A 22,684-nucleotide genomic window follows, 5' to 3' on the forward strand; every position below is an offset into this window, starting at 1 on the left:
GGGAGCAGAAAACATTTTGTTTAAGGGGGGCCCAGGCCCCAAACGTTATGCCAATGCCCTAGGCAGAAAATTCCAGTAGCCAAAGACTACACTGGATTGTGGGGCTTTTAAGTAACATTCACAAACAGATCTGTGTGGTTTAGCCTACCACCTGAGTAGCAAAATCCGGAAAGGATGTGCCTATGAGATCTTTCTTTATATAATATAGTAAGAGTATACAGCTCACTACATAGAAGAAAAAGGACAAAAAAGGGCTGATCACCTTCTCATTTCTACCATCTGTATCGAGCTCTGCAATTTTTGCCCATTTTTGCCAGAAGTTGGGATCATCCAAAGAGATGTCCGTTCTATTGCCTGAAGACACAAAGCTGGCCTGTGTAAGGAAGAGATAGATTTAACCAACTGCTGCTTTCTAAACACCAGATGCAATGTATTACTCAGAATGGCAAAACTATTAGCTATGGCTTATTTCAGCTGCATTGTATGAACTTTTCAAAGACCTTAGCAAATGTGGAGCCCTTCCCTTCGGACTGAATAGTGATGGTTTGTGTCCTTCGCTGAAGGATCTGATCTATATCTTCCTCGCAGAATTTGGAACCTTCATCCTCTTCATCCATCAGAGCTCCATAGGCACCTTTTCTCAGAAGATCTTCCACCTCAATTTTTGAGAGGGGCTGTACCTGATCACAACAGAATTATTATGACACAAATAACCAAAGCATTTTCAGGCTATGTGAGAATGTTAATTCTGACAATATTAAACAGTGGTTCCTCACTCAGTAAAAGTTTCAACTGCCAGCCTAAGATATCAGATCATTCATTTAAACTTACCCCATTAGTGTTTCCCTTCCTGTTGATGTCCTGAAGTACAGCTTTGTCCAGGCCCAGCTTTAAGCTTGCTTTGTCAAACATCTCCCGCTCATATGAATTTCTGGTTATGAGACGATACACTTTGACAGCTTTGCTCTGTCCAATGCGATGGCAGCGAGCTTGTGCCTAAAATAATGCAGAGAAAAAACATCGACTTCACTTTTTCATATGGAGAGCTCAGCATTATATAATTCTGCAATACACCTGCCAAAACAGGCACTGTACAATGTACAAAGCTACATACATAGTTTACCAATAAAACTTATTTACAGATATACAAAAAGTAACAACAGATGCAAATCCTGTTTGCAGTAACATGGCTATGTGATACTAACAAAACATACAACTTACCTGCAAGTCGTTCTGTGGGTTCCAGTCAGAGTCAAAGATTATGCAGGTGTCAGCAGCAGTTAAGTTAATTCCCAAGCCTCCGGCTCTTGTGCACAGCAGGAAGACAAAGCGGTCTGAATCTGGTTTGCAGAATCGATCAATAGCTGCCTGGCGGAGATTACCTCGAACTCTGCCATCAATTCGCTCGTAAGTATATCTGGAAACAGAACACTGATTAATCTGGCTGATGAATACTGAAATCAACTATATAACTGCAGAGCCTGATTCCTAAAAAACAATTAGCCTTAATTTGTGCTGCATGGGCTGTATAGTGTAAAGTTTATGAAGGTACAGATGATGAACTCAACTCACCGCCTCTGAATAAGATAGTCTTCCAGGATGTCGAGGCAGCGCACCATCTGGGAGAAAATGAGAACTTTATGCCCACCTGCGATGAGCTTGGGAAGAAGTTTATTTATAAGCACCAGTTTTCCAGCAGCTTGGATCATGGCCTGGAGTTGGAAATCAAGTGCGTCTGGGTTATGCCGCTTGCGGAAATCCTCCAGAATCTTCTCCTCTGCACCTGCATGGCCAAATATCAGTTTTAATCTTTTGGAAAAGTGGCAATCAATACTTTTGTCTGTCATAAACCATCGTGACAAACAGGTACCAGCACCTTTTGGTTAAGAGAGCAACAACCACCATCCATTGGTATCCTAGTTGGATGGATGCTCAAGCAGCTTAACCCTTGCTGTCGCAAGTGTTTTATTGTGGTCAAAAAGTGAACACTTTTCACTTTTGCAAATGGGAGTGCTGCTGCTTGTTTTCTCCCTAGATTGGGGGGGGGGCACATGCTCCCTAGGGATGTAGATCTTGCTGCTAGTGACTTCTCCTACAAGAACTAGGACTACGGTTCACAAACCTGTCACCACAGGGCCACAAATTTCTATTCTATGCCCTCCTAGCCCTTAGGACATCAGGACCCTCCCCTACCTTCCTGCTCCATAGATGCTGCAGGCTACAGCACCAGTGAACCACCGCCACAGCATGTATTATGGGGAGGTGGATCGACGAGGGCTGCAGGTGAGTATCTTTTCCGCACCTTTCAACCCAAGCCCCCGACCTACTCTCTCTCAAGGACCAATCTTCCACTGGCATGGCTAGTGAAACATAAGTTCTGGCCAGGAAGGTGATTCCGGAAGAGGTAATTTCCACCATGCTGTGCTCCTCCAAACCTGTCCAGGCCAAGATATACCACAGGGTATGGGGTACCTTCATTGTCTGGTGTGAGTCTTCTGATCCTCAGGTCTTCAGCAAGGGACTCATCCTCTCCTTTCTGTATGAGTGGTTGGTCAAGAAATTGACCTTCACTCAAGGTACAAATTTTAGTCCCGTCTATCCTTTATCAGCGGCAGATCACTTTGCAGTCCAACATCAAGACCGTCTTACAGGGGGTAACCAGTTTGACACCCCAGTATTGTCTCCAAGTCCCTTCGTGGGACCTCTACCTGGCCCTGTCAGTCCTTCAGGGGGAACACTTTGAACCACTTTACATTATTTGGCTCCCTACCTTATCTCGCAAGGTGGTATTTTTGCTGGCAATCACCTCAGTAAGGAAAGTAACAGTAGTGGCAGCTCTTTCTTGCAGTTTTCCCTTCTTGATATTTCATTCTGACAAGGCTGTCTATTGTCCAGTGCCAGAGTTCTTGCCCAAGGTGGTTTCTGAGTTTCACCTTAACCAGGACATAGTCGTAGCCTCATTATGTCCAGAGCCCAGTTATCCCAAGGAACAGAGGCTCCACAATCTTGAAATGGTTAGGTTGCTCTGAGCCTATATTGGATGACCAAGCCTATCAGAAGATCCAACTCATTCTTTGTTCTGCCTAAGGGACCCAAGAAAGGTCTGAAGGCTGCTAAGATTGGTGGATTCAATCCACCATCATCAGGGCTTACGCAGTTAAAGAGGACCTGGAAATAATTCCAAATTCTTTTCTACCATGTTAGTCGAGTAAAATAAACTTTACTTACACTATATTTATTATTTCAATGTTGTTTCCTTCAGTCTTGGAATTACACTATCACAGCACAAAGGCAGGAGCCATTTTGTGGACACTGTTATTAAGATAATTGTGTATCACTCCAAAATCTTGTGTATGCACCAGAATGGGAAACCTAATTCTCATGTGCAGTGCCCTTTATAATTACAGAGTGTGAGGAAGTAAGGGGGAATGTGAGAAGTGCAGTGATATGTAGAAAGTGATAAATGAAAAGTGAAAATAACTGAATGCCCCGCCTCTATGCCTCAGGCATAGAGGCGTGCAGATAATATTTGATTGACAGCTCAGATATTTAAACAAATTTATAACCAGTATGGATGTTTTAATGAAAAAAACAATTTATGTTTTATGTTTAATTTGCAAAAGACTTTCACTATGCTTTTTATGTGTAGGTGACAAGTCCACTTTAAGGGCCGACCACCACAATTTAAGATCCAAGCTCATATGAATTGCTCCCTCAGTACTTCCTGGGTGATCAGGCATCAGCAAAACAAGTCTGCAGGGCAGCCACACAGTCTTCATTACATACATTTTCATGGTTTTACAGGGTGCACACGCAAGTCTTCGGCTGAAGCTGGTTTCGGGAGAAATGGGGTTTTTTTTTGCCTTCCTCTGGATCAACTAGCAGTTAGATAGGTTTTATATAGACTTAAAAAGTTGAACTTAATGACCTGGATGGTCTTTTGTTCAACCTGACTTACTATGTTACTATGTAGACAAAACCATGTGCATTTGCAGTGGCAATGGCACCAGTGAAGGACTTAAACAATGAGTGAGTATAAAGGGTTACTCACCATTTATTAGATATGGATGGTTGCAACATTTACGCAGCTCCATCATGGTGTTGATAAGGTTGGGCATGTTGTGCTGGTTGGCCCCTTTGGTCAGGAATGTGAAGTTTTTCTCAAGGATGGCCCGGTAATACTTCTTCTGGATGTTGGTCAGTTCTACCTCAATGATAGTCTCCTGTTTGGGAGCTAAGTTTTTTTCCACGTCATCTTTCAGCCTTCGAAGCATCATTGGCTTAAGGATAGACTGCAGCTTCTTCACCTGTATTGTCAAAGCAAAGGACTCATCAGTGGCTTTTAGTATCCTAATAATTTACAGTAGGGGTACATTACACCATATAATACATGAATGATATTCAGAGTTCCCTGTGGAATTCAGTCTCCCTACACCAAAGACTACACATATAAATATATAGTTAAATAAATTACCACTTTTTACCTTGCAAAGACCTGTGAGTACAGTTTCAAATGTATATATATTAATACTTTTTTAAATTTTTTTTTATTTTTTTTGGATGTATGATATATACAATTATAACAGGATTTTTATACTTACCGTTAAAACTGTTTCTCTCTAGTCGAAAGGGGGACACATGGAACGATGGGGTTAAGCTCCACCCTCCGGAGGCAGGACACTTGCAAATTAGTTAAGGGGCATGCCAGAGTAGGCTCAACCCCCCACACTGTACACTCTAATCAGTTTGTTCCAAAGCTGCGGAACTTAAAAACTTTACACATTAACCAACTGGCTGAACTGGTAACCAGGGGAGTATTCATTTGACCAAACCGATCAAGGTCGACGGCTCGCCAATGGGCGGGAAGCATTGTGTCCCCCTTTTGACTAGAGAGAAACAGATTTAACTGTGAATATAAAAATCCTGTTTTCTCTTAGTCTCAAGGGGGACACAGGGAACAATGGGGACTTGACAAAGCAGCCCCAAAACAGCAGGGTGGGAACGAGCCTAGACCAGTGCTGCAAAATTATTTTAGTACACCTAAAATAACATCTTTCTACCAAGGGAAGCCTCGGTTGAAGAAAAGGTGTTCGGTAAATGTATGAACAGATGACCAGGTACCCGCCTTGCAGATCTGCTGTAATGAGGCAGAGTTACGCCACGCCCAGGAAGCCCCCACTGCTCTGGTGGAGTGAGCCAGAATTCTGTCTGGCGGTGCTCTTCCCTTCGCTAAGTAGGCGTGGTTGATTGCCTCTTTGATCCACCGAGAAATAGTTGTCTTCTAGGCTGCCTGACCTCTACGTGGACCAGAAAGAAGGACAAATAGCGATTGAGATCTTCTGAATGGTTTAGTTTTTTTCAGTGTACCATTTCAATGCCCTAACTACAGCCAGACTGTGGATCCTACGTCCCTTGCTATTCTTAGGTTCTGGACATAGAGAAGGAACTACAATCTCTTGGTTCATGTGGAATGACGAAACATCTTTAGGAAGAAAGGAGGGGACCGTTCGAAGTACTGCTTTATCCTTAAAAAAAAAATTAGGAAGGGCGGCTCAATGCTACTTTCCATGTAAGCCAAGTAAGCCAAGTATCTGAGATCAAGCTCATGGGTTCAAAGGGGGGATCTAGTAGAGCTTCTAATACTAGGTTGAGATCCCAACCTACCACTGGTGACTGGAATGGCGTGGCTATACGTATTGTCTCTTCATTTGCCATTTGAGTTGAAAGAAGACCAACAAGGCAGAGACCTGGACCTTGAGTGAACTAATCTTCAGTCCCAGCTGTAACCCTTGCTGTAAGAAAGACAGGATTCTCAGAATGTTGAGATCGGTGAAGGAGAAATTAGCTTCTCTGCACCAGTTGGAGTAGACACACCACACTCAGTGGTATGACTTGGATGAAGATGCCTTCCGTGCTTTTAGCATTGTTGGAATGACTTCCTCTGCTAATCCCATGCTCCTCCAGATGGATGCCTCAACACCCATCCCGTTAAAGTGAATAGTCCAGGATTGTGATGCTCTATTGGCCCCTGCTGAAGGAGGTCTGGTCTGTAATCCAGCCGAATTGGTTGTGCTATCGACATCTCCTGAAGGTCGGAAAACCAAGTTCTCCGAGGCCAAAATGGGGCAACTACTATGACCGTGGTCCGCGATCTCTTGATCTTCTTGAGAACCCGTGGCAACATCGGAAGAGGTGGAAATACATATGCCAGGTCGAACTGCCAGTGCTGGGTTCTCGACAACGAGCGAAGAACTTTGGGGCTTTCCGATTGATTCTGGACGCCATGAGGTCTATGCTTGGGCATCCCCAGTTTTCCACTAGTTGTTGGAAGGCGTCTGGGTGTAACTCCCATTCCCCCGGATCCAGCTGGTTCCGGCTAAGAAAGTCTGCCTTGGTACTTGACACTCCTGTAATATGTATGGCTGACAGCTTTACTGAGTGGAGTTCTGCCCAGTGTAGAATTTGCCTTGCTTCCGCCAGCACCAAGTGGCTTTGCGTTCCTCCCTGTGAGGTTTATGTACGCCACTGTGGTCACGTTGTCTCAATTCGAGAATGTTGATCGGTAGCTTGGATTCCTGTGGGGACCAATGACCCTGAGCTGACCGACTGTCCCATGTCGCCCCCCAGCCCTCAAGGCTGGCATCTGTGGCTATCACCTTCCACTCTGGGGTGGCCCATGACTGCCCTTTGGCCAAGTTTCCGATATCAGCCACCACCGGAGAGCTGCTCGTGGCTAATATCGGACAACCGAAGAGGTCTTGTTAGAGGTCCCCCTTTCCAAGAGGATAGGATGTTGGCTTGAAGGGGGCGCAGATGGATCTGCACCTGCATAGCCGTGTGTACTGTCGTCATTTGGTTGTATAACAGTGACTGAACCTGACTTTTGATTTTGGTCTGTTTGTCCCTGGGAAGACTGAATTCCAGCCCTAGAAATGTCATCTGATGATTCGGGTGCGGATTGGATTTTTGCCAATTAATAGTCCACCCGAAATCCTGAAGAAGAAGAACTGTCTTGTCGAGATCCTCTCTGGCCTTCTCTATTGACCCTGCCTTTAGTAGTAGATCGTCTAAATAGGGAGTCACAGATATTCCCTGCAGTCTAGTAATTTTCCTCCAATTTTTTCTGACGATTCAGGAGGGTGTGCCCCGTCAGGCTGACGTGGGCTTGTCAACCGAAGCCTTGTTGTAGGGCATGTTGTTCCTCCATGTGGAACGGCTTTTTTCATTACCCTTGGCAGGAAATTGGGAGCGTTGAGTTGAACTGCGTCGTCTAGTGAAACGTCCACTTTGGCCATGAAAAAACTTCCCTCACCTATTAGTTGACGAGGTTCGACCTCTGGCTTGCGGGAGGAAGGTACTCTTACCCCCTGTTGCTTGGGAAATGATCTTCTCAAGCTCCTCTCCAAACAATCTTTGTCCCTTGAAGGGCAGTGAGGTTAATGCTTTCTTAGAGCTAAGATCTGCCAACCAGTTCTTTAGCCAGAGTGTTCTGTGTGCTGCAATGGACAAGGCCGAGGTACGTGCAGTCAGCTGTGAAGCATCTAAGGTGTTGTCACAGAGGTAACTTGATGCCTCTGCGATAGTTTGTGCCATTGTTAATAGATCAGTCAGAGGAACACCTTCTTGAATGTCCCTAATAAGGGCCTCAGACCATGCTTGTAAAGCTCTGGATACCCAAGCTGAGGCAAGACAGGTCAAAGTGTTGATCCAGCAGAGGAGTAGATTGCCCTTAAGAAACCCTCTGACCTTCTATCAGAAGTGTCCTTGAACGCTGCTGCGTTGGTGACCGACAGTGTGGTGGACTTGGATAGTCTGTACACCGGTGCATCCACAGCTGGGGGATTTGACCATTTGTCAATCAACTCCTTAGAAAAGGAATACGACCTGGTGAATTTCTTTGTCGCTTGGAATTTCCGCTCAGGTGCATTCCATTCATCTTGGATAATACTAGTTGGCTGATCATGATCAGGAAAACAGACTGAAGAATTGTGTTGCCTCTTAAAGAGAAAAGACGTTTCTCCCTGTTTCTTTGGCTCTTGTGACAGATTTAGTACCTCAAGAACCCCCTTGATAATACCATCTACGTCATGTATGTATTTTTTTCCCTGCATACATCTCTGTCCTCTTCCTCATCTGCAGATGACTCGTCTGAGGAAGGTAGCTCACTATCAGATTGAGATGAAAACTGTTTGTGGACCGATTCATCAGACGTGTTTATGCTTACCACCTTTCTTGTGGTGAAGCTTCGCTAGGGCCTTCCCCAAATTATCTGCAATAGCTGATAAATCCGTCCACTCCCCCTAATTTACCCAACCAGGGTCAACAGCTGACCGTCAGTTATGGGCAAGCTATAGAATCAAATATCTCTCCAATAGAATGCCGGAAGGAACAATGCTAGCCCTTCAGGATTTGAAACAGTTATTCTCCCTTCCCAACACAATGTTTTTTAGATACCCACAGCTACGCCATGCAATGAGGGCCCAATTCAGCTATAAAGCCCTAGACACACCCCTGAGAGTTATAGAGACTCTAGTATACACAGAAGAATTTAGGAAACCCCTTTCATTGTTCTATGCAAGATTGATGCTGGCAGGTAGTACATCTCTGCCTAAATCATGTGCTAGGTAGCAACAAGATCCCCCACAACTTACCTCTGACCAATGGGAAGAAGCTTTAGAGGCTAACTGAGAGGGGATCATAAGCAGTTACACAAAATTAATCCTGAAATAAGTTTGGCATGCCCCAGATGCCAATTTCCAGCTTATCATACTGTGACAATGTGTACATTTAAAAAGTTTCAGTGAAAGAATTGATAAAAAAAAATTCAGATGCCTGAAGCAGGTAAAACCATTTTGGGATATGAAATACTTCAACTGCAATTATAAGGTCCTATCTTGAACATGCAGTACAGGATGGAGAATTTTAGTTATGAAGTAAGTCTTGCCAAGCTAAAATTACACTGGGAAAGAGTTGCTGGAGGTATACCATTATTTTTTACAAGTTGTGCCTACAGTAAAACTTGTTGAATTCTGTCTTAGAAGCAGCTGCAACAGCAGATACAGGGGCTCATATATAAACACTGGTCAAAATTGCTCCTAGGTGGTAACCCATAGCAATCAACTAGTGATTATATTTTCTCAAGGTACAAAATATATCCAGCAACTGCTCAAAGAGCCATCCTGGAATTTTGTTGCCTTCTAAGTAGGGATGCACCGAATCCACTTTTTTGGATTCGGCCGAACCCCCGAATCCTTTGTGAAAGATTCGGGCGAATACCAAACCGAGTCCGAACCCTAATTTGCATATGGAAATCAGTGAGGGGGAGGAAAAAGGAGAGCTGCGCACGATTTGTGACGAAAAGTCACATGATTTTAAGGATTCGGTTCGGCCAGGCACAAGGATTTGGCCGAATCCGAATCCTGCTGAAAATGCCGAATCCTGGCCGAATACCGAACCGAATCCTGGATTCGGTTCGGGATTCGGCCTTTTTCAGAAGGATTCGGATTTGGCCAAATCCTATTTCCTGGCCGAATCGAATCCGATCCTAATTAAGTAGGGACGGGGAGGGAAATCGCGTGACTTTTTGTCACAAAACAAGGACGTCTAAGATGTTTTTCTTGCAAATTAGGATTCGGTTCAGTATTCGGCCGAAACTTTCACGAAGGATTAGGGGGTGCAGCCGAATCCAAAATAGTGGATTGATTCAGTGCATCCCTAATGTATACATATTGTAAGCCCTTGTGGACAGGGCCCTAATGACCTAATGTTTGAGTTTTCCAGTTATTATGTACCCTAATGAACAGTGCTGTGGAATATTTTGTCTATTTTAAATAACGGCTATAATATTAAAAGTCAAATAACCAATAATATTTCCTTACCTGTTCCTCTGTTTTGAGATCTCCAAATTCTTCCAGAAAGGTGCTTTCTGATGGGAACTGCAACGGCTCCAAGAAATTAAGCAGACTATACAGTTCTTCTACAGAATTCTGAAGGGGAGTCCCAGTGAGGAGGACCTTGTGCTCCTGGGGATAAATACAATAGATACAGAATATGACCAGTTACAATCACTTTCCTCCTACAGTGGAAACATACAAATATTGATTCTCAAAATATACCCACTTCAATGGATTCTTACCAGAGCCATCAGTTTTAATCCCTCCAGAAGCTTACAATTTCTATTCTTCAAACGATGTGCTTCGTCTATGATCACACAGCTCCACCGGATCTTCTTCAGCTCTGGACAGTCTGCCAGAATCATTTCAAACGTGGTGATCACAACATGGAACTTGTAGAATCCTGGAATGGGTGTTCCCTATAAGGAAATTTTTTTTTGAGTTTTCTAAAATCTCATCCCATAAAAATTAAAACAGGTATAGGATCTATTCTTTGGCGAACACCTTGTCTGGTCGAAAAGCAAATTTAAACATTTAAGAAAAAAATATTTAATTTTAAGCGACCAGCATGAATTTATGCAGCGTAGTTACCACCATCTAGCGTTCATTTTTAATCTGTAATAATAAATAAAAAAAATTAGACCTGTTGCCTATGGGCAATTACATTCCTGTATGTCAGAGCCTTTTGGATACTGGGTTTCTGGATAATAGCTGTCATACTTAAACCAACAACTGACTACTTGGCTAGTGCCCAATGCATTTCTAAAGCTGTTCCAAGCTTATTAATAAAGGTTTCTCAGTTTAGTTATGTACATTAAACTGTACCAATATATTGGTAAGCTGGATCTCTAGTTAACATCTGTTTTTGTTAATTAAAATTGTTTTTATACAAATATGAACTTAATACGAATACAAAAGGTTTCATTTGTGCCTAAAAATATGTAATATTCATACTTAAACAATTATTGGGTTGTATCTAAAAATTAGGTCACCAAGCTAATCAGGGAGGGTATCTATGACCCCACCCTGAATAATATCCTGCTAAAAATAAACAATAGAAATTCAAATAAGGAAATACAAGATGATAATTCTATACAATTCTTAATAAGTTGACTTCCCAATTTCACTTGGGTTCCCTAATTAAACATATACATATATATATATATATATATATATATATATATATATATATATATATATATATATATATATATATATATATATATATATATATATATATATATATATATATATATATATATATATATATATATTGTTAAATTGCTAAATATGTTAGAATCAATTCTGGTCATGCATGGGAACAGCTGGTGCTGTGATTCTGTTGATAAGATGATTTCCAAATTTGGGAAGAAACCCATGGGAGAAAAGTTTAAAAAAATATAAAATTTTGTGGATACATTTTTGTGGATACATGGGAACAGACAAATTTCATGCTGTTACACATGAGCCTGACAACATCCTCCAGGCAATCCTCTCTCATGACTTATTACTAAAAATTTTAAAACCTTTATTGCCCAAGGAGGTCTTGGAATGGAATTAAGTTTAAAAAAAATAGCATACAATAATACAGTAAAACTTTTCAATTTTGTGTTTAGAAATGTAAAAAAACCTTTGTAGATGCCTAAAACACACATGCCTGACATCAGAGAGAAGGCCTTAAAATAATTGCAGCACTCATGTGGTTAGAACAGCAAGGAAAAACAATGCAGAAAAATACTTCAAACTAGATTATAACCTAATATTATGCCCGCATCTGGACAGAAGAAACACTTACTCACCTGTTCATCTCTATAGTGCATCTCATACTGGTGGATCATCTGGCGGCTGATCTGGCTACCATGGTAGACAACGGTGTTCATCTCTGTCCATGTTCGGAACTCCCGTTCCCAGTTGGTAATAGTGGAAAGAGGAGCAATTATAAGAAAGGGGCCCCTGATGCCCATAAAGAAGATTTCCGAGAGAAAGGTGATGGACTGGATCGTTTTGCCCAGACCCATCTCATCAGCCAAGATGCAATTTTTTCTGCAATATACAGAGACAACATGGTAAGGAAGAGTTGCTGCCACAGATAGTTGGTTTGATTAAGACTTTCTCTGTGAATTAAAATGAAGTCAAACAAAGAGGGTGATTCAAAGATTCATATTAAAAGGCACCAAGGGATGCCTCACTGCACTATGCTGTTCTTAAAGGAATTGTTCAGTATAAAAATAAAAACTGGGTAAAAACAGTTCAGTATAAAAATAAAACTGTGCAAAATAAAAAATGTTTATAATATAGTTTGTTAGCAAAAAATGTAATGTATAAAGGCTGGAGTGACTGGATGTCTCTAACATAATAGCCAGAAAACTACTTCCTGCTTTGCAGCTCTCTTGGTTTCCACTGATTGGTTACCAGGCAACAAACAATCTGTGACTTGAAGGAGGGCCACATGGGTCAAAACTGTTTGCTTTTGAATCTGAGCTGCATGCTGAGGTACAATTGCAAAGTCACTGAACAGTTATGTCCCATGTGGCCCCCATTAAAGTCTAACTCTGTTCTATTAAACATCCAGTTACTCCAGCCTTTATACATTACATTTTTGGCTAACTAACTATATTAGAAACATTTTTATTTTTTATTTTGCACAGCCTATTTATTTAACCAGTTTTTATTTTTACACTGAACTGTTCCTTTAAGAGATACTATAGAAGCATATGGTAATGTAATTCTTTATTCAATATCTTAATTCACCTGTTGTACCAGTTGAAGAGCAGCCAGTTCATGCCCTCTAGCTGGTACTCCCTCAGCTCGTTGTTGTTTTTATAAGTGCGAGAACTTACAAGTTTCTGCCAGGTTTCTGAAGCCGGTCGTTCCTACAGAGACAAAACCAGAGGCAGATAGCTTCAGCTGAAATCCACTAAATCCTAAAGTACCATTTAACACTGCCAGTGGAAATTCAAAGGCTTTAATCCTGAATAAAGGTATCTCCCAAATATTCTCCCTTATAAAAGGGGTGGATCATGTTTAAGTTAACTTTTAGTATGTTACAGAATTGCTTATTCTAAGAAACTTTGCAGTTGGTCTTCATTTTTTCTTTTTTATAGTTGTTTTAAATTATTTGCCTTCTCCTTCAGACCCTTTCCAGCTTTTAAATGGGGTCACTGACCCGATCTAAAAAACAAATGCTCTGTAAAGCTACACATTTATTGTTATTGATACTTTTTTACTCATCTTTCTATTCAGGTCCTCTCCTATTCATATTCCAGTCTCTTATTCAAATGAATGCATGGTTGCTAGGGTCTATTCTGAGATGCTGAATATAAAGCTAAAAACTGAAAAACCACAAATAATTAAAAAATTACAATTGTCTCAGAATATCCCTCTTATCATCATATTAAAAGTTAATTTAAAGGTGAGCAGCCCCCTAATAAAAATCATCTTACTCTTTATACATCTTCAGTCCCAGGCAGCTTTAGGAACCAGCACAGAGATATTTTTTGTTTCTATACAAGTATGGGATCTGTTATCCAGAAAGCTCAGAATTACACGTATGTCATCTCCTATAGACTCAATTTTAATCAAATAATTGAAGTTTTTTTAAATGACTTTCCTTTTTCTCTGTAATAATAAAACAATAAATTATACTTGATCCCAAATATCCCAAAATACAATTAATCCTCAATGGAGGCAAAACAATCCTATCGGGATTATTTAATGTTTAATTGCATTAAATAACATAGCTAATTTAGATCAAATGTAAGTGTGTGAGCATTTTTTTGTTTTACAGATGTCAGTAATTGGTATATACAGTATATATACAGTTAGGACCATAAATCTTTAAACATACAACTTTATTCTAATTTTGGTTCTGTACATTACCACAATGAATTTTAAATGAAACAGCTCAGATGCAGTTGAACTGCAGACTTTCAGATTTAATTCAGTGGGTTGAACAAAAAGATTGCAAAACAATGTGAGGAACTAAAGCCTTTTTTTTATCACAATCACTTCATTTCAGAGGCTCAATAGTAATTGGACAATTGACTCAAAGGCTATTTCATGGGCAGGTGTGGGCAATTCCATCATAATGCCATTATCAATGAAGCAGATAAAAGCCCTGGAGTTTATATCTAAGGGCTATCTGTCTCTTTGGCAACAAGGCACAATAACACAAATTTTTCATTTATGCCCCAAAGGAATTTTACCCCAATGGGTGCAAATCAAAGAGTCATTACATCTACCTGCGACAGAACTCTTTCGATACCAACAATTGGCGAGTTCCATTCGCCCTAAGCTCCCACTGACCTTGGGCACTTCTATTTTTACAACATTTGAAACCCTGTGTTGTCAAGCAGCTCCGGTCAGACGTAACATCTCATCCATCTACTGGATACTCTTAACAGATACAGATGAGCGACTGCCTCCACAACCACATCTTGCAAAATGGGGCCACGACCTTAACCATCCGTTTTCTGAACAGGAACAAGAAGAGATGATCCTCAAATCCTTTACTGGTCCTAGGAGTTGCCGCATCTTGGAAAGCAACTATAAGATCCTGACAAGATGGTACAATACCCCTACTAAATTGAGCAAAATCTTCCCAGGGGTCTCGGATATCTGCTGGCGTTGTGGACTTGGTCGGGGCACATTGCTCCATATTTTCTGGGACTGTACAGTAATTCGGGAATACTGGACACTGCTTCTGTCAGTATGCAAGGACCAGCTTAAACTGGATATCGAGATGACGGCGGCAGCAGTATTGTTGCACCACAATAACATTTCAACATACCTCTACAATAAATCCTTGGCTCAATATGCGTTGAATGCTGCAAAAATCCTGATTCCACGCAAATGGAAATCTTCATCAGTGCCTACTATCTCTGAATGGTGGACAGAAATGGAGGAGGTTCGAAAATTTGAAGAAATCCATGCAGTAACCCAAACAGCTATTCGGAAACATTGGGCCACATGTCTACCGTGGACTCACTATATGGAAGGGGTTAGACCCGGTTGCTAAGTTGGCTACTCTCTGCCAGACCATGACAGGGCCACCTTTTAGTTCAAACCATGTTTGCTACTATTTGCATTTGTTTGCCTAATTTGGTAATTTGTCTTGCCTAACTGTATCTGTAATGTCAAACTGTTCACTTTCTACTGTGATTCGAGTATATTGATAAGCCTGGACTGTTTCCCCCCCCTTTTATCCCCTTTTCTTATCCCCCTTTACATAATTTTTGATCAGGTTGCACTATACTCAGACCTTATATTACTGGCAGCGTACCGAAGACAGATCTGTCTGATTTATGAAAGGATACATTGCTTAGCCTACATCTGTGATTTTCTATTAATATGCAAGAGATGATAATTGCAGTAGCAACATACGTAATGTGTTTTAGCAATGTTAGACTTATATGCTATGTTTTCGATAATTATGTGCAATTGCTGTAATGTCTTTTTTGCTATACAAAAAATAAAGATTTAAAAAAAAAAAAAAAGCCCTGGAGTTGATTTGACGGGGGGTCATTGTATGTGGAAGATTTTGACGTGAACAAACAACATGCGGTCAAATGAGCTCTCCATGCAGGTGAAACAACAAACAAAACATCCTTAAGCTGCAAAAACAGAAAAAGAAACATCCGAGTAATTGCTACAATATTAGGAGTGGCAAAATCTACAGTTTGGTACATCCTGAGAAAGAAAGAAATCACTGGTGAACTCAGCAACGTAAAAAGACCCGGAGGTTCATGGAAGAGTGGTGGATGATTACAGAATCCTTTCCATGGTGAAGAGAAACCCCTTCACAACAGCCAAACAAGTGAACAACACTCTCCAGGAGGTAGGTGTATCAATATCCAAGTCTACCATAAAGAGAAGACTGCATGAATGTACATACAGAGGGTGCACTGCAAGGTGCAAGCCACTCATAAGCATCAAGAATAGAAAGGATAGATTGGTCTTTGCTAAAAAAAAAAAATCTAAAAAAGCCAGCACAGTTCTGGAAAACCAGTCTTTGGACAGATGAAACCAAGATCAACCTCTACCAGAATGATGGAAAGAAAGAAGTATGGAGAAGGTGTGGAACAGCTCATGATCCAAAGCATACGATATCTCTATAAAACATGGCGGAGGCAGTGTGATGGCTTGGGTGTGCATGGCTGCCAGTGGCACTGGGACACTAGTGTTTATCCATGATGTGACACAGGACAGGAGCAGCCGAATTAATTCTGAGGTGTTCAGAGACACTGTCTGCTCAAATCCAGCTAAATGCAGTCACATTGATTGGGAGTCATTTCATAATGACCCAAAACATACAGCCAAAGCAACCCAGGAGTTTATTAAAGCAAAGAAGTGGAATATTCTTGAATTGCCAAGTTAGTCACCTGATCTAAACCCAATTGAGCTGCATTTCACTTGCTGAAGACTAAACTTCGGACAAAAAGGCTCACAAACAAACAGCAACTAAAAGCCGCTGCAGTAAAGGCCTGGCAGAGCATTAAAAAGGAGGAAACCCAGAATCTGGTGATGTCCATGAGTTCAAGACTTCAGGCTGTCATTGCCAGCAAAGGGGTTTCAACCAAGTATTAGAAATGAACATTTTATTTTCAGTTTTTTAATTCGTCCAATTGCTTTTGAGCCCCTGAAATGAAGTGATTGTGTTAAAATAAGGCTTTAGTTGCTCACATTTTTATGCAATCTTTTTGCTCAACTGAATTAAAGCTGAAAGTCTGCAGTTCATCTGCATGGGAGTTGTTTCATATAAAAATTCATTGTGGTAATGTAATGTAATACAGAACCAAAATTAGAAAAAAAGTTGTCTCTGTCCAAAGATTTATGAACCTAACTATATATCTATCTGTGTGGGGCAGAGCCAGTCTCTTCAGTCCCTGCATAAAACATTAGTTCCAAAGCTTTGGCATATTACTGTGTGCCTGGTACTTGTAGCGCTTTCTTACAGTATATTTGAATAATCTGCAGGCCACTCTGAACTACAACTTTCAGGGGGCTATTTATTCAAATGCAAAAAACTCGAGAAATATATATATATATATATATATATATATATATATATATACAAATACAAGAGGTCCTCTGCAATCAATCCATTATCAATATATTTAAGACATAGACAGCACTATTAACTGATTCATTTTGAAAAAAAATTTTTTCCCCATGACAGTATCCCTTTAATGAAAAAGAAATCTATCTCCAATATAATTTAATTCAAAAATGTGTACTGTTTTTATGACAAACCTGACTGTATGCAGTGAAATTCCCCTTTCGTTTTACTTGCTCTACAGCTGCAGATAGGAAACTTAAGACGGTCTCTAACTGCTCTGCAGGGAAACAATCATACTTTCAAATGGCAGGGGGGGAGTCCCCCCACCTTACTTCCCTGACCTCAAGCAGCTTTGTTTGTTTGTCTGTAGAGCAGCCGGCGACCGTGTAGAGATTCGTATCTGCAGACCGAGAGCAGTTTGCATATTCTATTTCTTATTCAGTCTTGCTGTATCGGCTTCTATGGCAGATATTGTTTGACTTGTGCGGTTTTGATAATTTATGACGATCCTTAAACGCAACCTTCCAACTGAAGCTCAGACCACACTGAGCATGTGCGTGGTCTTGGTCTACCAAAGATGTTTAACATAGTTACAAGATGACAGCAGCCAACTTTGAAAACATAAATCATTTGTTTAATAAGGCTTCTGGAGTAGTAAGTTCATGTTTATGTTTAGTATACAAAATACAGCATTTCTAGTATTATTCTATTTTAGACTTTAGTTCCCCTTTAAATGGCTAGTTTGTCTTTAAATAAAAGTTTGGTGTGATGTAGGCAGTCATTTGGAGACAGTATGCAATTGGATGTGATTTTTTTCTTGTTTCTGATTAATTTAGCTTTTTTGGTAGCGAGCTTTTGGAATTTCAACAGCCATTCGGTTTCTGGGGTCCAATTTACCCTAGCAACTAGGCAGCAGTATGAGTATGAGACTGAAAGTCTTTTTATTCAGCGAGGGTTAAACATCTGTGGTTTATAGTCCAAATATTTTCCTGGTGATGGTAGATTTGTATTGGAATGCGTCATGAGGATTTTAGGGAACAAAGCTTCAGTGTGAAAAGTCACCGACACATGAATAAAAATTCCAGGAAATGTTTCTGAGCCATGTTGTACAAAATAGTGTGGGCTGAAAGATGACGTTCCCTATGTCACATAAACTCAACTAAGTTTACAATGCCTAATAGAATAGTGCAGTGCTATTGGTTAAATGTGAAGGTTCCATTTAAAGGAATTGTTCAGTGTAAAAATAAAAACTGGGTAAATAGATAGGCTGTGCAATATAAAAAATGTTTCTAATATAGTTAGTTAGCCAAAAATGTAATGTATAAAGGCTGGAGTGATTTCATGTATAACAAGTCAGTCAGATCACTACTTCCTGCTTTTCAACTCTCTTGGTTTACACTGACTGGTTGCCCTGGCTACCAGACAGTAACCAATCAGAGACTTGAGGGGGGGCCACATGGGTCATAACTGTTGCTTTTGAATCTGAGCTGAATGCTGAGGATCAATTGCAAACTCACTGAACAGAAATGTACCATGTGGCCCCCCTTCAAGTCGCTGATTAACTCAGAGTTATAGAGCTGAAAAGCAGGAAGTTGGATTCTGGCTGTTTTATTAGACATCCAGTCACTCCAGCCTTTATACATTACATTTTTGGCTAACTAACTATATTAGAAACATTTTTTATTTTGCACAGCCTATCTATTTACACAGTTTTTATTTTCACACTGAACTATTCCTTTAAATGGCACAATATACTCAGTACCAGCTAACTTGCACTGATTAATGCTAGCCATTGAATGGGAAGCAATCCAGGGTGAGAAGCTGCATGGCCCAAACTATTAAATTATTGCTGCAGTATTTTGAGGCCTTAAAGGGGTAGTTAACTTTTGGTATGTTATAAAATGACCTATAGAACTAAATTTCAGTTGGTCGCCATTTTTAGAGTTTTTGAACTATAAACTTTTTTGCGGCTTCTTTTTAGCTTTCAATCAGGGGTCACTATACATATTTTAGAAATAAGATACCTTTCACTCCAGATTTTATTCACTGACACTATGTATTTTAAGGAGAATACCACAATAAACTGTTATAACCAATAAAAAAAATTGAGACCCTTAGGTAAGGACATAGAAACCAGCTTAACAACTCCTTAGTCAGGTACAACCCACTTACCATTGGGGCGAGTTCAGGAACCTTTTGGAGCACTTCAAATTCTTTTACTTTAACTGGATCGACATCCTCCTCCAGTTCCCATGTGGACTCTTCATACGACAGTGAACACCATTTAACCAAGAAATGTGTTACCTCCTGGGGGTGAGACCACATGCAGAATTACAAAGGGGTAGTGTTTACTTGGTCCCCCACAGTTTCCACTATTACAGGAAAACTACAGTTTCGGCGAGCTCTGGATCGGTGTTGGGCATTACTAAAAATCTTATGTGAAAATTTGGTTGTAACTTTTACCATGAGTGCTTGCTGTTACTTCTATGGTTGTAACTTTTACCAAACTGTAGTTCCAGTATCAACAAATACATCCCAAATCCAAATTTCAACCTAAGCTTCCTTCAGCAGAACAAAAGGACAAAGAATACTAAATTTTAGGTTTAGGTTATTAAAAGTGAAAAAAGGTGTAAAATCACTGGGGGTGCCAAATATTAGGCAACACAGCCAGTGATTATATAATCACTTGCCTGATGCTTTTCACTATACTGTGCATGTGCAAACGCCGAGAAGGAGGAAGAAGAACTCTCTGTGGTCTGGTCTTGCTTTTTATTGGCAGGTGCACAAGCACATTAGTGCAAAAAGCCAAACTTTACTTGTATGCCCAGAGCAGTGCAGTTTTCTACAGGGGGTGCATTCCTTAGGAAGGATATTTAATCAGCTGGAAATAGTGCAAAGATGCGCCAAATAAAATGGTAAATGGGATAGAAGTTTTAACTATGAGAATAAACTGTCATGGATGGGGTTGCTTACTCTGGAACAAAAAAAAAAATGCTTGCAAGGGGAGATTATTACTCTTCACAAGTACATTAAGAGGCATTAAAGACAGATAGAGGGGGATTTTTTTCCCATAAAAAGGATCAACACATCAGAGGCCACCCCTCAGGGCCGGAACTAGGGGTAGGCAGAGTAGGCACGTGCCTAGGGCGCAAAGCTGGGAGGGCGCCAGGCACGTACCTCCTCTGTCGCCTACCCCAAGTCCGGTTCCCTTCTCTTGGCGACTCAATGTCTTTTTTGTGCTTTGTGCGCACGCAAATTAGCGCATGCGCGCACACTACACAGGCGCCGCGACTGCCGGGCCTGCCTAGGGCGCCTGCCTAGCGTGGCCCGGCACAGCCACCCCTTTAGACTAGAGCAGTGATCCCAACCAGTAGCTTGCGAGCAACATGTTGCTCTCTAACCCCTTAAATGTTGCTCCCAGTGGCCTCAAAGCAGTGATTATTTTTGAATTGCAGGCTTGGAGGCAAGTTTTGGTTGTATAAAAACCAGGTGCACTGCCAAACAGAGCCTCATTGTAGGTTGACAATCCACATATGGGGCTACCAAATGGTCAATCACCGCCCTTATTTGGCACCCCAGGAACAGTTTTCATGCTTGTGTTGCTCCCCAACTCCTTCTACTTCTGAATGTTGCTCACGGGTTCTAAAGGTTGGTGTTCTCTGGCCTAGAGGAACAGAACTTTCATTTGAAGCAGTGGAGGAATGCCCTGCCGGGTAATGGCAGATTCTATTAATGTCTTTAAGAAGGGCTTGGATGATTTCCTACACAAGCATAAGAGCCAAGGCTATTGTGATCTTAAAATCTACAGTTAATAGCGGTATTGGTATATATAGTTATACATATGAGTGCATCGATAGGTCGGTATAACGATGTGCAAATATGTGCACTGAGGTTCATTTGGAAAGGTTGACCTTTCTTAACCCAAATTTTTTATGTAACTATGTATGTGGCTCACTGGTTTGAAGAGTATAATAAATTGTCACAAATCTGTGCAGCAACATAACATCAGCCACAAGAACAATGTAACAATCATTATGACATCCTTACCTCTTCCGTATCAGAGTCCTTTGTATGAGCTACCTCCAGCACTCGGTCCACTTCTACATAGTCTGGGTTAAACATGTCTTCATCTGGCTACAGAAGAGAAATGAAGACATTACTGCGGTATGGTAAAGCTCATTTAAATGGCAACTGAAAAGTCATAGGCAGTGGCCACAGAAAGAAACCTAGAGTAGTCCAACTACTAAACTGGTTCAACTACAACCACAAGTCCAGTTTTATTTCATAGAACAAGAGCAAAAAGACCTATGTGCAAAATAGAGGGTACTAGTTTTCTAAAGGATTCAATGTGCATCCACCCCAGGACATGCACACACATGCATAGGAGGCTAACCTCAGTAAAGATGTGCTTCATTTGCGCCTGTTTGTTTCGAAAGCGCTTGATCTTCTGCTGGATCCTAGGATCCTTTTCCAGGTCTTCCAGGGTTGCCCACTTACAGTGCAGGTAAGAACTAGAGAATGAAACAAGCAAGGATTTACAGCCAATAATGTTTTTGGAGAGGCAATGTTAACATGAACGTCCACAAATGCTTCCTTTTTTCATAATAAACCAAAATGTAATTTAAAGCAACTTTAAAATACCGTGAAACCTCAATTATACATAGGGATACACCGAATCCTTCATGAAAGATCCGGCCAAATACCGAACGGAATCCTAATTTGCATATGCAAATTAAGGACAGGAAAGGAAAAAGTGGGAACATTTTTTTTCTTCCTTGTTTTGTGACGAAAGGTTTCCTGATTTCCCTTCCCTAATTTACATATGTAAATTAGGATTTTGGTTTGGCCAAGCACAAGGATTTGGCCAAATCCTGTTGAAAAAGCCCAATCCCGAACTGAATCTTGGATTAGATGCATCCCTAATACAAACCCTTTTTGAATTTTTCCCTCATTTGACATCAATCTTTTTTTTAGTCCTACTAATATATAACACATAAATGCATTTTCCTGATTTCACAACATTTGTTTCTGGTCCCATGAAAAAAGCAAAATAGGGGTTCTATTGTATACATTAAGAGATTTTTATCCGGTGGGTCGGGACCAAAAACTCAGTCACTATGCTATTTAGGGTGGGTCCCTTTGTTCCCATTTAATAATGCAAAATTTTTTCCTACAAAAAAAAAAAAATTAATACAAAGCATAGAATTGCTAAACTGATTTTTGGGTTGCCTATGAAATCAGCTCCAGTGGCTCCCACGGATGGGAATGCCTAAAAGTGTCACAACTATGGCATAAAATGACATTTACTGGCCTTTTCCATTGAAATCAAAGGAAACTGCATTCATTAATTGGAGCAATTATTGTACATATCTCCTCCTTGTGTTGTGTAGAGAAAAAAAATTACAGTCTCAATAAATGTTTAAATTCAAAATAAGCAACGTACAAATTTCTGTACTTTACATAAAATTCCTCCACTTCCACAGGCATTCCTCCGTGCATAAACTGAAAGAAAGCAGAAAAATTGGAGTCACACCAAGTTATTTTTTCAAATTAAGAGTAGTTAGTAAACTCTGAATTAAATAAAAAGGTCACGCAGATGAAAAGGGCTATTTTAGGGCAAAATCTGGAACATTCATGCAAAATCAGCACTGTCTAACATCAACACAACTGTTGCTTTAGTTAGCACTTTTAGAAATGCTCAAGGCTTTAGTATGTTGTGCTTTGTTATTTTAAA

The 22,684-nt window shown here is 40.5% G+C and overlaps 1 protein-coding gene across 9 annotated transcripts in view; it reads right to left on the reverse strand.

Moving 5' to 3' along the window:
- The window catches only part of chd6.L (chromodomain helicase DNA binding protein 6 L homeolog), an 86,180-nt gene that overhangs the window by 26,515 nt on the left and 36,981 nt on the right, over positions 1-22,684 (reverse strand). For 8 of the 9 annotated variants that reach the window (XM_018235251.2, XM_018235252.2, XM_018235256.2 and 5 more), the window contains 14 exons: positions 22,394-22,452; positions 21,344-21,461; positions 20,998-21,084; positions 19,123-19,257; positions 12,645-12,766; positions 11,693-11,936; positions 10,136-10,312; positions 9,879-10,022; positions 4,052-4,307; positions 1,573-1,783; positions 1,222-1,417; positions 832-996; positions 501-680; positions 263-373 (listed from right to left, as the gene is read on the reverse strand). In XM_018235251.2, coding sequence (XP_018090740.1) covers positions 263-373; positions 501-680; positions 832-996; positions 1,222-1,417; positions 1,573-1,783; positions 4,052-4,307; positions 9,879-10,022; positions 10,136-10,312; positions 11,693-11,936; positions 12,645-12,766; positions 19,123-19,257; positions 20,998-21,084; positions 21,344-21,461; positions 22,394-22,452 — 2,205 coding nt within the window. Of the gene's footprint in view, positions 1-262; positions 374-500; positions 681-831; positions 997-1,221; positions 1,418-1,572; positions 1,784-4,051; positions 4,308-9,878; positions 10,023-10,135; positions 10,313-11,692; positions 11,937-12,644; positions 12,767-19,122; positions 19,258-20,997; positions 21,085-21,343; positions 21,462-22,393; positions 22,453-22,684 lie in introns of those variants that run through there. The other variant, XM_018235258.2, reaches the window with a different exon arrangement.

This window comes from Xenopus laevis, chromosome 9_10L (assembly GCF_017654675.1).
Source record: "Xenopus laevis strain J_2021 chromosome 9_10L, Xenopus_laevis_v10.1, whole genome shotgun sequence".
Lineage (NCBI taxonomy): Eukaryota > Metazoa > Chordata > Amphibia > Anura > Pipidae > Xenopus > Xenopus laevis.